At 42.8% G+C, this 17,338-nt stretch overlaps 1 protein-coding gene across 1 annotated transcript in view; it reads left to right on the plus strand.

Moving 5' to 3' along the window:
• The window catches only part of Dbct (Dihydrolipoamide branched chain transacylase E2), a 40,862-nt gene extending 23,857 nt beyond the window's left edge, over positions 1-17,005 (plus strand). The window contains exons 8-10 of the mRNA XM_080281524.1: positions 10,412-10,603; positions 13,208-13,279; positions 16,838-17,005. Of these exons, the coding sequence (XP_080137650.1) occupies positions 10,412-10,603; positions 13,208-13,279; positions 16,838-17,005 (432 nt within the window). The remainder of the gene's footprint in view (positions 1-10,411; positions 10,604-13,207; positions 13,280-16,837) is intronic.
• Positions 17,006-17,338: the final 333 nt, after the last annotated feature.

Raw genomic sequence — 17,338 nt, forward strand, 5'->3', positions numbered from 1 at the left:
CACCACCAAAAAAATAATAATAAAAATAGAATACAGTGACCCATCTTTTGCACAGGTCTCGTTTGCATGAATAGAGTGTGTAGGGCATAAAAATCATATATTGTACCCAAAAACCAGCTAGGCATTTGTATGTACTGTATGTTCAGTTTGCATGATCCCCATCACCACCAAAAAAAAAAAAAAAAAAAAAAAAAAATAGAATAAATAAAAAATAAGAACCCTGTATAGTTTCGTGCACATTATCTGCCATCATGGTAAGCTAAGACACCTATGTCATTTAATATCACTTGATTAAGCCAACTGGGACCCCCACCACCAAAAAATTTATGCAGTAATCACTCTAATATCCGGACGCCCAATTGTCACGGGGTTTTTTATAATATCTCAGTAATTTTGATATAAATGGTTAAATATTATTTAAATTGATAATAATATTCAATAATATTGAAGAGCAGAGACAATGATTGTCTTGCTACATCAAGCAACGATTACTTTACGCTGGCTTAGCACGATTCTCTGAGAACGAGAATTCATAAACTTTCTCAACAGTACTCAGCAGAGACTAATTACTCACAATTGCTGAATTACTGTACTGTTAGCCTCTGGAGAAAGTTACATCACCCCTGACAATAAATAACTAATACTAATAATAATAACATCAGGTTCTTGCTGATGCATTAACTCCTGGCACAACGGATTTTAAGTTAATACAACAAGACTGGTCTAAGTACCAGTTATGAATAGTAAACGTTTATGCAAGCTAGGAGCTGTATGGAAAATAAGCTTAATTATGGAGAAATGAAACAAGATTTACTCTACATTAAGCTCAAGAAATAGAACTGTTAAATTTATTAATTACAAAAATAAATTTAACATTACATTTCAAATCAAATCAATGAGACGCACTCGCTCACTCACACAGAAGCTAAATACTTACGCCTAGGGAAAAACACCTTAACTAAGCTCTTAAAACTACAAAATACACAAAAGAAATACCAGTCGATGAATGCTATGTATCACCACTAAGGTGGGAGGACTGGATTAACTGTCTAGTGGAGCTTGGGGTGCTAGCTGACCTCTCCACTTCTGAGCACAGAACCTTTCTCCGCCACAGCAAACACAAGACTGAATTCAAATACATTGAATGGGCAGGACGCAAGGCGTGGCTAACGGTTGAGGGAAGCAGAGGCAAACGATAAAGAAATAATTGTATCGCTCAGTAGCGCACTTAGTGACGTGCATTAAATCGGTCACTTTTTGAAAACGGTGACGAATTATTTGAAAAGTATACCCCGAAATGGAGAGAGAAACGGTTAACTGAGCGATACACAGTGAGTTTTCCACTAATAGTTCGTGGCTTCTCACAAAAGGAAATGTCGCGAATTGATTCGTGACATTACGCCCATGAAAATTAAATCTTTCTTCCTTCAGAAGAAAGATTTCAATATATATATATATAAATCCTAACTCAGTCACACAAGATTCACACTGTGGTGTGTGTGCTATCCTGCTACAGGAGAAAATCGCAGTCGCCAGTGAGCGAAAAAACCTCGTATTTACGTTAATAGAAGCAAGCTTGAGGGAAAAACTCCGTGACGACGGTGAAAATCCTGTACTCTGGTCAAACTGAGCGAAAATTCGCTACATTTACACTGACAACTAATTGTTGTGTAGCGTGGTGTATGTAATACACGGTGTAGGTGTGACAGTTGTAGTGTAACTGTACCTACGTGTAAAATGACGCAGTAAATAATATGGCGACGACGAAGGCAGAGGAGAAGAGGCGGCAGCGTGCGGCAGACGATCAGCTGGTCCGCACAGCAAAACTGCTACACCCATTGCTGAACCTGCAAAACCAATTGAGGTGGAGCATCAAAAGTGTCAATGAGACAAAATTCTTATTAAGTTACAATTACTCTCTCTGCCTAGCAGTCAGTGCTACGACGTACATTCGAGGTCGCCATTAATTATAGCACACGATTATGTTTCAACAAGTTGAGAATCCCTGTGCAAACTCGGGTCTTCCATAGCCTCGAACTGCACACGGGTCCTCAACCTGTGCCTTAACCTACAGTTCTTATATTAATATTGGAGAGCTGAGAATCCTTGTGCAAACTTGGGTCTTCCATAGCCTCAAGTCGCCTCTGCAGAGTTCTCACTTCCCCCCTTAACCTACAATACAATACTTCTATTAGTACCGGGAAGCTGAGAATCCTTCTGCAAACTTGGGTCTTCCATAGCCTCAAGTCGCCACTGCGGAGTTCTCTCTCGAACTTCCCCCTTAACTTACGGTACATATATTAGTACCGGGAAGCTGAGAATCCTTATGCAAACTTGGGTCTTCCATAGCCTCAAGTCGCCTCTCAACTTCCCCCTTAACTTACGGTACATAATATGTATGTACAGGCCCCGGACATAATGTGTCCTGTGGGGCCAATGGGCGAGACGTCAGGTCTGCACCCACTTCACCACTACCCTGTCTCTCAACTGACTCAGAGATTACAGGTGTGGTTATGAATGGCACAGGAAGGGCATGTCCCTGATTAGTGGTGATACTTTGGCACACAGTGCAGGAACGGACAAAACTGTCTATGTCTCGTCCCATCCCTGGCCAGAAAAAGTCAGCTCGGATACGGCCCTGGGTCTTCCTTTTGCCCATGTGACCTCCTGAGGCTGAACAATGACCCCATTGTAACACTGCTAGGCGGTACTTGGCGGGAACGACAAACTGCAGTCGAACCTCGCCCTCGGGTGTTCGTGACTCACGGTAGAGCCGTCCTTGTTTGCGAAGGAACTTGGCTCGACCTCCCCGTGAATACTTAATCACTCGACCCTTTTGTTTGTTCCGCACGGTAGCAAGTGTCGGGTCAGAATGTTGTTCTTGCACAACAAGTTGACTACACATCAGATCTTGCGGCGATTCAATGATCACTGGGGTGACACAATCTGGAGCCTCAGTCATGGCTCGTGTTACCGCAGCAGCCGAAGTCTGAGTAGCGCCATCGGAGCAACTATCCTTGACTCCTTGAATATTGCCTACTATTAAGTCAAATAGAGGCTCTGGCATGACAACTGCAAGTGTCGTACCAGTATAAAATGGAGATGCCACCTGGATACATGCCTCAGGGAACAATCTCACTGATCCATCAATAAGATTTGCATGGATCTGTCGACCTGTATACTGCTCAGGCCGAACTAAACTCTGCTTAACAGAGCAACCTGAGGAACCATTGTCTCTCAGGACCTTCACAGGAATGCCTTCCACAAACCCTGGCTGAACAAGGAAGGTACTGTCACCTGTGGGAGGGCCTGTGGAGGAAGCAGCTAGCCACTCATGAGGCTGCTGAATTGATGTGGCAAACATTGTGCCTTGAGGGTTATATACTTGAGAAGATGGAACATTGGCCATCTGTGGAGGGGGGTTCACTGTCACTGTGGGACTAGTGAACTGTGGGGAAGTACCCACACTGGTAGGGACGTGACCACCAGGCTGCTGTTGAGGAATGAAGGCTGCATTCGCTTCCTGCCTCTTTTGAGCTGGTGGTGAAAAAGTTTGTCCCGACGGTCGGTTGCGTGGCTGATACTGCTGCTGGTTGGGGTGCTTGTTGTACCTCTTCCACTCAGGTTTCTGAGTGTTTTGCCCCTGGTCCTTCCACTGCGGTTTTGGACCTTGGCCATTATTCTGAGAATGGCCTTGTTGCTGGGATTCAGTCTGAGACGGCTTCCCAGACTTGGCAGTATCTTTTCTGCTCCAGGTGTTTTGCTTACGAGCTTGATACCCGTATGCAGTAAAGAATGCGTCAGCCTTCTCTGCCATTTGGCTGGCATCTTTCACCTGGCAGATCTTAAGCTGTGCTATGAGCTCAGCAGGCCACGACCTCTCTAGCTGTGTACGCAGCATAAGGTCAATTATCCCCTCACGCGTGGAAGGAGTTTCATCTTTCTCCATCCACTCATTTAAGTAAGCTGTGAGACGATCAAGGAACTGAACAGCTGTCTCCTTGTCTTGGAGACGAGCTCGCATGAACTGAACTTTGGCGTCGTCTACTGTGAGACCATACGCCTTAATGAGTGCAGCTTTCATCATCTCATATGTGAGATTGTCTCCACGAATTCTGTGGAGAATATCGAGGGCAGGGCCCTCAAATAGGCTAAGAAACTGAAGCCGCTTAGCTGCCTCATCCAGTTGATATAAGTCTGCCATGTCCTCAAACGAGCTATGTACGGCTCGATTCGCTCGCTTTCCTTGTATGAAGGAAGCTTGATGCGTGGGGTCGCTAGGACATGTGCAGGGAGAACGCTCGTGGAGCTTAGACCAACTGCACCAGACGTGTCTGAAACCAAGGAATCTCGCTTGAGCTTCAGCACTTCAAGTTCATGTTCTCGTTCTTTGTCTCGTTGTTCACGCTCGTATTCGCGCTGTTCTCGCTCGTGTTCGCGCTGTTCTCGCTCGTACTCGCGCTCCTTTCGCGTTCCTCACGCTGTTCTCGCTCGTATTCGCGCTGAATATTACGCTCTTTCACGGGCATCATTCTCGCGCTGCTGCTCCTGATTATGCCGTGAGAGTATATACTCTTTAATTTCGGTTGGGTCCGAAAGACCCATTTCTTTGGCTTCCTGTAAAAATACAGTAGTAGCCATGGCGCTAATTTATTAAGCAAACCGAAATTGAGTACTGACTGCTTAGCGACGAATACTAATGACACAAGTAAAGAGTACAGACACAAGCTAGTGGTGACCAGTCTTATCTAGTTAACTGGCAAAAATAAATCAAAAATGTAAATGACTGGGAAGACTCAATAATAAACACAATGGGTACGCCGACTTCCCAGGAGCGAATAAAATCGTCTGGCGTTACCAAAAATAAACTAGAGTTAAGTACTCTATTGATTTATAAAGCAAAAACTCACTTGCTAAATTAACGGTAAACACCAGTAAGCTTGTGCCTATAAACTTTAATGATAAATACCTAAATATGAATGAGTGAGCACTATCTCGTGAATAGCTTTAGAGCTAGGAGTTAATAATCCTGGCGAGGTCGCCAATTGTCACGGGGTTTTTTATAATATCTTAGTAATTTTGATATAAATGGTTAAATATTATTTAAATTGATAATAATATTCAATAATATTGAAGAGCAGAGACAATGATTGTCTTGCTACATCAAGCAACGATTACTTTACGCTGGCTTAGCACGATTCTCTGAGAACGAGAATTCATAAACTTTCTCAACAGTACTCAGCAGAGACTAATTACTCACAATTGCTGAATTACTGTACTGTTAGCCTCTGGAGAAAGTTACATCACCCCTGACAATAAATAACTAATACTAATAATAATAACATCAGGTTCTTGCTGATGCATTAACTCCTGGCACAACGGATTTTAAGTTAATACAACAAGACTGGTCTAAGTACCAGTTATGAATAGTAAACGTTTATGCAAGCTAGGAGCTGTATGGAAAATAAGCTTAATTATGGAGAAATGAAACAAGATTTACTCTACATTAAGCTCAAGAAATAGAACTGTTAAATTTATTAATTACAAAATAAATTTAACATTACATTTCAAATCAAATCAATGAGACGCACTCGCTCACTCACACAGAAGCTAAATACTTACGCCTAGGGAAAAACACCTTAACTAAGCTCTTAAAACTACAAAATACACAAAAGAAATACCAGTCGATGAATGCTATGTATCACCACTAAGGTGGGAGGACTGGATTAACTGTCTAGTGGAGCTTGGGGTGCTAGCTGACCTCTCCACTTCTGAGCACAGAACCTTTCTCCGCCACAGCAAACACAAGACTGAATTCAAATACATTGAATGGGCAGGACGCAAGGCGTGGCTAACGGTTGAGGGAAGCAGAGGCAAACGATAAAGAAATAATTGTATCGCTCAGTAGCGCACTTAGTGACGTGCATTAAATCGGTCACTTTTTGAAAACGGTGACGAATTATTTGAAAAGTATACCCCGAAATGGAGAGAGAAACGGTTAACTGAGCGATACACAGTGAGTTTTCCACTAATAGTTCGTGGCTTCTCACAAAAAGGAAATGTCGCGAATTGATTCGTGACACCAATAACCGAACATCCCCGCTACCCGGACATAATCGTCCTGGGATCCAACATCCCCCCCCCCCCTCCCCCCCAATTCCCGTCCGTATTTTGAACTTTGTTTTGGCGCATCATTCCTCTGACGTCCGATAGAGCGCCCCTGCATCCTCCCCACTTTCCGCCTGTCTCTCGCCGCGAGTGCACGCTCGTCGTAATGGCTGCCCACATGATCACTTTTGTAGTGGTGCCCTACCTGCTGCAGGGCCTCCTGCTGCTCTTAGGCCTCCTTTTAGTGTGTGTGATGATGGCCCCGCCACCTGAGAAAAGGAAGAGAGTGGTGTTGACTCTGGAGAAGAAGAGGGAGATATTGGAGAAAGTAGATGCGAGGTGGTCTTCTTCCCGCATTCTCCGCGAGTTTAACCTGGCCCGGTCTACTTTGTTCAATATCAAGAGGTCCCGAGACAAACTCATGCAGTACACGGCTGACTTCTCATCGAGAAGCAAACGCAACGTGGAAAGGAAGGTTATGTTTACCCCCAAGTTTGCAGAAATCGACCGATCCACGTTGATTTGGTATCGACAGCAACGTGCTGCTGATGTGATGGTACGTGGAACGGAGCTGAAGGCTGCTGCTGAGAAGTTCGCCAGGCTTCACGACGCCGTAGACTTCAAGGCATCCGAGGGTTGGCTCTTCGTGTTCAAGTTGCGGCATGGCCTTACCAACCGTAAAGTACATGGCGAAGCATTGGACGCTAACGAGGATGGAGTTGACGAGTTTCGGCACAAGGTGAAGGGCTTGATCGACAGGGAGGGCCTAACTCTTGGTCAAGTCTACAACGCTGACGAAACTGGCCTATTCTATCGCTCGCTGTCAACGAACACTCTAGCCGAGGAGACGGAGAAGCGTGTACCTGGCCGCAAGCTTTCCAAGGAACGGATATGTGCTTTGTGTTGTGCCAGTGCTAACGGCATGCACCGGCTTAAGCCCGTTGTTGTTGGCCGCGCAAAGCAGCCTCGGTGCCTTCGTGGGGTGATGGATGTCCTTCCTGTCGTCTGGTACCATTCTTTGAAGGCATGGTTCACAGCTGTGATCGTCAAAGACTGGTTTCACCGTCACTTCGTCAAGGAGGTCATCAATTACCAGACGAAGACACTGGGAATCCCGCGCGACCAGGTAAAGGCCCTCCTTCTACTCGACAATGCACCTGCCCACCTGTGCGACAAGGACTTGGTTGCTGAAAATGGCTGCATTAGGTGCATGTTTCTGCCACCTAATACGACTGCTCTCATCCAACCAATGGACCAAGGAGTGATCGTGGCAACAAAGCGCCTATACCGTTGGAAGTTCCTGGACGAGGTGATGGTTGTTCTTGAGGACGAGGACGAGCGCAGGGAGGGACGGGACACACGAGGCAAGCGGACTTTGGAAAACCTTCGCTGCTACAACATCAAGTTTGCGCTGTACAACTGGGCTAGTGCATGGAAGGAAGTCCCTGTGAAAAGTCTGGAAAATGGTTGGTCTCGTCTGCTTCTTGGAACGGATGTGGAGTATGATTTTCTAGGCTTTGACGTGGATGACTTCCATGCACGGCTACGTACACACAGCGACGATGTAGATGTGGACGATGTTCGTGAGTGGTTGGATGACGACGAGGGCGATCCGGGGTATCAGACGTTGTCTGATATCGAGATCGTGTCTTCGGTTGCAGGTGTCAGTACCGAACTTGAAGATTCTGACGCTGAAGGCGACGATGATGCGGACTCCTCTCACCAGGACACTACTCCAGCCATCCCCAAGCTGAGCGCACTCCAGGAACATCTAGAGTTCGCCCTTGACTACCTGGAACACCCGGACTGCGACAGGGAGATGGGGCCCTTGGGACTTGTGGAGGAAGTCCGTGCTTTCAGGCAGCGCATCATCAATCGTCAGAATTGTCGGTCATTGCGTCAATCAACCATTGACAGTTTTTTCAGGCCCGTGACCCCTGCTGTGCCCAGCCTTGGCTCCACTCCGTTGCCTCCCCAAGACAGGCCCTCATGCTCCGAGCCACAGCCCAGCACATCAGCCACGGTGGAGTCACCGCTCGACGTGAGTTTGCGGCTGTCTTCAGAGTCGTCTGCAGTGGGTACGCCATCACCACGACCCAGCGATGCACCCCTAGGTCGCCTGCCAGTGATACTCTCGGACTCTGACAGTCAATAAACAGCAAGAACTTCTCCACTAGACCACACGGGAATTTTGAGTGTTATGCAGTGAAAAAAACAGTGTGTTGTGTTAAGGATTTAAATTTGTGAGAGAAAAGACTATAGAAACAAAATTTAACATAAATAGACTTGTTTGTTTTGGCTTTGGAAAATTATAAGAATGGGAAAAGTTAAAGTGCAACACTTAGTAAGTTACAATGGAGCATTATTTAGACAAAAGTGCACACTGTGAAGAGAACGGACTTCTGTGTGTTATTGACTAAGTTCAGTGCAAGACTTCAGGAACAGTGTACTGCAAGTGCTTCAGGAAATCGTTCTTACTGTCAGAGTCCGAGAGGAGGCAGTTATTCATCGAGGTGGCCAGGGACTTGCTGTAAGTAGCCAGAATGTTTCATACTGTACTTTTTTCCATACTATACTTACCTCGTTTCACTCTTTAATGTCCTTTATTGGTGTGAATAGGGTGTTAGTAGCTATGCATGTGCAGTAGGAATGTGTTTTTCTGAGTTAGGCTAGGTTAGGGTCCATAAGTACCAGAATGTTTATTAATGTATGAACATACTTCTAAACCCTCATTTTATGTTTCTTTTGCATTTATTTCAGTCATTTATGTGCCTTATTGGTGTGATTTGGGTCTTAAATAGGTGCTATGCATGTCCAGAGGGAGTTGTATAGGTGTTTCTCTGAGTTAGGGTCCATAAGTACAAGTCCATAAGCTGGGGCCCAATATCCGGACAAAACCAATAACCGGACCTACCTATGGCTCTATTACATCGGATATTGGAGTGATTACTGTATATAAATAAAATAAAAATCCATCCATCCATCCATTCATCATCCAATCCTACATTGCCCTATGAGGAGCGTAGGAGCCCGGGGCTAGGCAGTTGGTCCCGACATTTAAGATGAGAGTGACCAGCCTTACTCATCACTGAGTGGCATTACATGAGCAATCAACCCCAACCACCCCTTGGATATAAACCTTCACCGGCTCAGTCCGATTGGAGCGCAATAATTACCCACTAAACCACCAGGTGCCAAAATTTGGTTATATGGTTACCACCCAGCGTAGTAAATGGTTTCCTGGTGTACAGGAAACCATTTGGCTTGTCACTCAGTGTAGAGTCACCCACAGGCAGAAGGAAGAGGAAAGAAAGACAGAAGAGGGAGTATAAAGTTACCCGTAGGCAGAAGGATAAGGAAAGAATGAAGGAAAGGAAGACAGAAGAGGATGGAATAGAATAAATAAAAAATAAGAACCCTGTCTTCCATTGCTAGAAAGGAAAGGTTTGTATAGTTTTATGCACATTATCAGACATCATGGTAAGCTAAGACACGTATGTCACTTAATATTGCTTGATTAAGTCAACTGGTGATCATTGTAATCGTACTGTACTATATATCATTCATGTATCTGAAGATGGCCCCAAAATAGGAACTTTAGGGAAAATTTTTTATCTTTTGTTCCTCATTAACTGCAAAACAGTGGATTTTCAATTCCTTTTATTTTGTGTGGATTCCATTTACTTGGTAGTTTTGGAGGATACACTAACCATGCAAAACAAGGGATTACTGTATTAAACAACCTTGGACACATTGCACACCCTTGTCTCACTCAGTATTTGTGTTGAACCACTAAGTTTAGACATCCACCAATTCTTACATATACTTAAAAGCTTTTGGCATTCAGTAGCTTTCAGTCCACACTATATATACTGCATGTGAAACTGTCTTTATTTCTTCGTTGTTCACCTCATAATGATGATTTTTCGAGATCCATGAATATCATAAATTCTTTGCAGTCCTACATATATGCTTTGTCCATATTTTGACATATTGCAGATATTTGAGCCGTACATCCCCAACCACTTATAAAACCATCTTGTTAATCACTTACCAGACATTCAGATGTCTTTGTGAGCTACTTTTTTTTTTTTTTTTTTTTTCCCTACATTTTTTGCTGAAGGAGATAAGGAACCCCTTCATTAGAACTAGTAACTTTATTTCTCAAGGTTGATGAATGAGGTACCATACCCAGTTAATTACTCCCAACAGTTTCTAGTTGCTAGAAATTGAAAGGAAAACTCCAGGGTGTGTTGTACGACTTCCAATAGTCTGAATGATTTCTTCCACTATGACTTTTCAGGCAAGCCACAACATTGGTGTAGCCATGGACACTGGTGAAGGTCTGGTGGTGCCGAATGTGAAGGGAGTGCAGGGCCTTACACTGCTGGAGGTGGCAGTTGAACTAGATCGGTTACAAGAGGCAGGACTGAGAGCAGCTCTTGGCACACAGGACCTCACTGGTGGCACCTTCACTCTCTCCAACATAGGCTCTGTTAGTTCTGCACTTTTTGTATTTGAAATACTGTATTCCTTTTTTTAGTTATTGTTCCAGGCTCATCTAGATGTAAACCTGGTGGACTGCAGGCTGAAGCTGTCCTTCTCCTCAGTCCACCATCCTCATTTCAGGAAGATAGGGAGAGAATTGAGGTAATTTGTATAACCAGAAGTTTCACTCAAACCAGAGATCGGTTTCTCATGTACAGTAATCCCGCATGTTTCGCGGTAGTTACGTTCTTGTAACCCCCGCGAAAATTTAAATCCGCGAATACTCTATTAACAATTGAATCTTGCACTTGTGTCCACCATGCTGCCCATCACACAGTCCATGTCCATACTGATTGCGAGACAATTCGCCGTCAGACAATTCCCCGTCAAAACATGGACAATTCCCCTTCAGAACAATTCTCACCCTGGACGATTCCCCGCCATTTTATAAATATACTAATCAATACTTTTATAAATATACTTATTATTAATTAATCAATACTTTAATAACTATATTTCAGGGGGATCCGGGATCCAGCAAAGTCTATGTTCAGTAGCGTAGGTTCTGGATATTATTTACTAGTTGCACGTTTAGTCAATAATTAACTTGTTTCTTCCTCGCTGTAGTCGCCTTTGAATTATATTCTAGCGTCACCCATAGCTATCTTCATTAATGAAGGCGAATTATCTTGTGTTTGTTGTGACTGCGAATTGTCCCGAAACCTCCATACTCATCCCGAAATACCTTCTTACAAGATTGAAAGCACATACTCCATTATGAAGGAAAAACGTAAACACCGTACTGTAATACACAATTATCTACATATTTATTCACAAAACAGTACAAAATGAAAAGATGCATTAACTGGTGATAGCAAACACTCGCACGGTCGCTTCTTAGCTTGTCCAGTAACACAATTTTCTCTGCTGTCATAACTTTTCTTGATCGTTTTGTCACTTTGGAGTGTTTACTAATTGTATTATTAGCCTTTGGTGAGGCTGGCTTACGTCCTGGGGCCATGTGGAAAGCAAGTGGGAGGCAAGAGGCTCGTATCATAGTGCAGTTACAAGAACACCAAACACGTGAGGCAGTCAGGCGTTGACTGAAGAATGTGGGGCAGAGAGCAGTGTTGCCATATCCAAACAACAAAATTATGCTAGGGCAGTGAAAAAATTATGCTAGATTGAGCAAATTTGTTCCAAGTAAAAAATGAATTATGCTAACTTGAAGCTAAATAATAAAATTCTATACATATTCATGCTACATATTAATTATGTACTGTTTACTATGAAAATATTAAAATGAACCTACATACAGTAAAAGGGTAAATATCGGTTTTCTGCCCATACTGCTTTTTTCCACGAAACTTACGTTTTTCTGATGGATTTTGATGTGATTCATTCGATTTTGAGCATCATTTCCGTCGGAAATAACCAGATTTTGAGATATGACCCCCCCCCATCCCCCTGCAACAATGGGGGAGCTTTGGGGAATCGGGGGTTATAGGGAGGGGGGGAAACACAGAAAATGGTCATTTCCGACTGAAATGAAGCTGAAAATCGAATGAATCATACCAAAATCCATCGGAAAAACCTAGGTTTCATGGGTAAAATACAAAGCTCAAACTTATCCTAACCGAACCAAACCGAACCTAACCTAAAACCTAACCTAACCTAAAACCTAACCTAACCTAAAACCTAACCTAACCTAATCCAACCCAACCAAGCCCAAACTGAGAGTAACCAACTATTCAAACCTTACATCTTCTTACCTTATTCGTCTCTCTCTCTCTCTCTCTCTCTCTCTGATTTGTAGCTTTTATAAAATTATTCCAAAAATATTCCATTCCATTCTAAATTATACTAGAATGATGCTAAAACTTCTAATATGCTAAAAAATATTCCAGACTCGAAAATTTTATCAAAATTATGCTAAAAGAATAAAATTATGCTAGATATGGTAACACTGGCAGAGGGGCCGCGGGAAAGGGACAGAGGGTGGCGTGAGTTTACCGCGCTACAATTGGAAGTTGCGGGAATTTCAATTTTTTTTTTTTTTTTCTGTATATTCAAGGATATTTTAGTTGAACTTATTAATGCTAAGAAAATCCGCGAGAGGGCAAAACCGTAGACAAAAAATCCGCAAAAAATGCGGGATTACTGTATTACGAAATACTCAGCAGCAGTTATTCATTGCTTCAAGTGGTTAACACAATCCTCTTTTTCTGGAGAGTCACATATTTTACACTTTTTATGCACTGTCAGTAATTTCTGATTTGTGGGTATAGCAAGACAGTCTCATGATATATGAATCATGCACTGATGCCCCATGCGCCTTCAGTAAGTCTTAGCAACCATTGTGATTATTTAAATGTTATGCTTAGGAGAGTGCATGTAAATACATACAGTTCTTTCGGAATCTAAAAAAACATAAAGTTCCTGGACTGTTTACTGAACTAATTACAGTATTTTATTCAGTGTTTTATTTTAACACTGTGAAATCTAGACAGTCATCTTCAAACATCGTGTAACTATATGGTTTGGGTGAGCCAAGAGTTAGATATTGTGAGGCAGGGATACTGCATTCTCAGTGTTCTGGTTTATTTGACAGATTGGTGGTACATATGCCAAGCCTGTGCTTCTTCCTCCTGAAGTGGCCATCGGAGCTCTTGGCAAGATTCAGGTGAGACTTTGTTTATTGCTTAACCCCTAGGCTGTGTTTTCATCAAGTGTTTTGACCCACTTATACCTAACCAAACATGGTAACATTTTAGTCGGACAAAGTTTACACTCCACACTGACGATTCGTGACTCACTCATCAAGCAAAAGCATGCAGTAGGTGCGAAAAATGACCTAAAAGTTCACAGCATTTCACACAGCTCCTCTGGAATGTACGATGCAGTCTACTGATCGGCATTTCAGGAAATGCTGTATGCAGCTGATGGGCTAAATGCCAGAGTAGAAGTTATGGACCTATGCACAGCCAGTTCCTCCTTATAATTGTTTTGTTCCACTAACACTACAAACCTTGTAGCTACAAGCAGTTGTCTAAATGCCTATGCCGGAAGTAACCGCCATCTTAAATGAAGTGCCGTTTTCTACAAAAGAAACATAAAGTAAGAGCTACACATCAAAGTGACCACTATATACAGTAAATGCCATGGGTTTATAAAGGTTCAAAAGATGAATGCTTTCCATAAAATAAAATATTTCTGGTTAAAGTTGAGCATATATCAATGAAACATATTTAAAGGTGCTCGGATAGTGATGACGAGAAGGTGGTGGTGTCTGGACAGTGATAAAATCATGATGGTGGTGAGAATGGTGTCTGCAGGGTGATGATTGTGGTGTATAGATGATGATAATGATAGTTTATGATGAAGTGGACTGCTAGAGGAAGAAGAGGTAGAGGTAGGCCGAGGGAAACCTGGTTGAGGACAATGAAAAGAGAAGCAGGAGAGGAGTGTTGGTGGGACCTGAAGGAGATGGCAAGTGACAAATATTGGTGGAGAGTGTTTATTGAGGCCCTATGCATCCCATGGGGTGTCACAGGAAATGATTGATTGATTGATTGATTGTGGTAATACTGAGTGATGGTGATGGTTATTGTATTTGAGTGGCATTGATACTTGTGTTTAGGTCTTAGTATGTAGGTCATATTGATGTTGGTGTTTAGAACTTGGTGATAGTATGTTGCCTGTTTTGATGTTGGTGTTTAGGACTTTGTGATAGTAAGTAGGTTATATTGATGTTTGTGTTTAGGACTTGAAGATATTGGTGTGTTGGGACTTTGGGACTTGGTTATGCTGGTGTCTGGTTGGTGACATTACCATATGGATGGAGAGGAAGGTGCTGGCAACCATCATCCACCTATTTGATGCAGCTACTGTGTGGGTGGTAGCGATAGTGGCTTGTAGGTAGTGTCTGCTGGTAGTGATGGTCATACTTAAGTGATGGTGATGTTGGTGTCTAGTTGGTAGTGGTGATGGTGTCTGTGTTTTGGAAGGAAAATAAATGATGAGGAGTGGAAGTTAATTGTTTGAGGAAGTATGTAGATGTACATAACTAGTGCCCTCTTAGTGACATGGCATTTGACTGAATGGTGTGTTCTCCAGGCATAATAAAGCACATTCATATATAAAACCCTGCTTGGTGAGGTTGAGCTGAGAATTTTCAAGGCCTGATTGGTGAAGCAATGGATGTCTGGCCCATTTTATTGTATGCTCTGCAATGAATCTTCCTGTTTCTGGATCTGTCCTAGCTTGTGTGTTAGTGGGAAACTGGATGACGTTAATTTTGCCTTCTGCCCCTTCCCCCCAACACTTATACCTCTAGCTTGAGTTTCCTGCAGTTATATGCCTATTTTCAAAAGACATTGCTGTAGGGAATGAGGTTTTGTTTGTATATCATAGGTGTAAGTAAGTCGTTATTTAAAGACAGCCAAGAGAAAAATAGAGTTGTGTATCTTTAAGCCATTGTAGCAGATCATAGAAGGAAAACTGAATAGAAAGCTTTCTTCTAAAGATAGAATATATAGCACTCGGACCCATGCAGTATGTAGTTTTCTTTATATTATTCAGTTTCAAGTGCTCATTGTGTCCATGTGCAGCTGTTTCTTAGATTTCAGCCAAGTCCTAAGTCTGTGAAAGTTGCCACTTTGAATAGAAAAAGAAAAGTTACATTTCAGCAACATGCGCTATGCACCCTGGGTGGAGCAGTTGCGGCATCCGCTCAGGAACCAAACCTCATATTTATCTACACCCTTCCATAGGAAGGACCCTGATTAGGCACTCTCTACTTCAAGGAGGTGCTGGACCCCTTCACAGTACACTCAAACAATCCTCATAAATTGCGGCTTTTTGGGTCTGGACCACTGCCGTGATTTATGAGTAATAACTCTTATGTGAAAAATTAATTTGGGTCTGGACTTTGGCCAACCCACCTCCACAGCACCCTACCTACATCTGTCTAGGGACCATCAAACACAAACATAAAAATTTAGGAATATTCAGTGCATGTATTAAATAGAAATAAGCCATGTTAAGGGATCTCACCTTAATCCTATGACAAAATTGCTTAAGTGAATGGAGTGGGGTGGTGTTGGGAAGAACTTAGAACCTCTCAGCACTTGTTCTTCCCAAACTCTTTCGCCCGCTTTGAAAACTTCTCTCCACTCTCAACACGACGATTGAGCTCCAGACGTTGACTGTACAACAACAGCAGCAGCTTCTTGACGCCATACTGCTTAGAGTGCTTCATCTGGGGGTCGGGAGGGGCTATGGCAGTAGGAGGCGGGGGGAAGTTGCACAAAAAAGGCAGTAGCTCTCGTACTCCACGACGACGATCTGTAGTGTGGGGACTGGTGGGACAAGAAGAACAACAAAGTGGTGACGTTAGTATGCACACATGCCACCAGGGACGCGGTGATTGGTTGTTGGGTCGCGATTTTCAGTTTGAATGCCACGGTCTACGGTTCTCCTCGAAAAAGGCTCACTTGGGTGCCTAGATCCATGATTTTCGGGACAACAGTGATTTAAGGTTGCCGGCAGTCTGACGGCCACATAGCCGTGTTTTACGAATCCGTGATTTATGAACACGCGATTTACGAGGATTGAGTGTACAGTATATGCTACGTACTGTACACTCTCCCAAAAAAGTATTGGCACTCTTACAGCACGTATCATTCTGAACATGGATGAAGCATTGTGATATATGGGGCATCCTGTAATTATAAGTGCAAATATTATCTCTGGTAATTTTTAGAACTAAAAATTGCACAAAGATTCACTTACTGGGTGGTATATGTTTTGAAGCATCACATTTATATAAAGACTCATGCGTGTCTGTGTAAGTTAATCATTTTCACAACCATCGCACCCAAAGGGGCCAATACTTTTTTGAGAGTTTACCTGTCGGACCACTCCAGAGAAGCAGGTACTTAAAAGTGGTTGATGGATCTGCTCAACCAGACAGACCTGGGTTTAGTAATAACAGAAACATAAGCAGTATTGAATTATTTTTCTAGACAGGGTGTTACTAAGATACCTTCAGGTACTGTACATCATTAGATTGTTTACCTTTTACTTCAGCTGATCATCATAATCATCATCCTAAATAATTTTCACCTTTAAAAGGAGTGGGAAAACTAAAAAATACCTCTTATTCCCTGAGAACTTAATTTTTGAAGAAGAAAGAAGCAGTGCATGTCTTTATTTCTTATACTGCATGCATTTATTGCAGGTTCTGCCAAGGTTTGATGCAGCAGGAAATGTAAGACGTTCACACATTATGCAAGTCAGCTGGTCTGCAGATCATCGAGTCATTGATGGCGCTACTATGTGCCGCTTCTCAAATTTGTGGAAGTCCTATCTTGAAAACCCTGCCACCATGATTATGCACATGAAGTAAGATGACAAGAGGGTAGGGTTGCATGAGAGAGAGAGAGAGAGAGCGAGAGAGAGCATAGTGTGTATGTGTGCAGATATATATATTTGAATGTACTGCTATGTACATTATGTGTGGATGCATTGTGTGTGCATGAATGTAGTATGTTTATAGATAGGGAAAGAAGAGGAGATGGGAATAGCCCTTCACAGACGTCATGGTATCGTCCTTCGTACGTCTAAACTGCAGCACATGTATGGTGTCATAGAGAGCTCACATCAAGCTTGCTGTTACATTCATGCCTTTACTTGTTTTTCTATGGATATCATTTGTCTTATAAAATAAAATATTGGAGAA

This window comes from Coenobita brevimanus, chromosome 90 (genome assembly GCF_032717465.1).
Source record: "Coenobita brevimanus isolate Jiangsu-jjx chromosome 90, ASM3271746v2, whole genome shotgun sequence".
Taxonomy (NCBI): domain Eukaryota; kingdom Metazoa; phylum Arthropoda; class Malacostraca; order Decapoda; family Coenobitidae; genus Coenobita; species Coenobita brevimanus.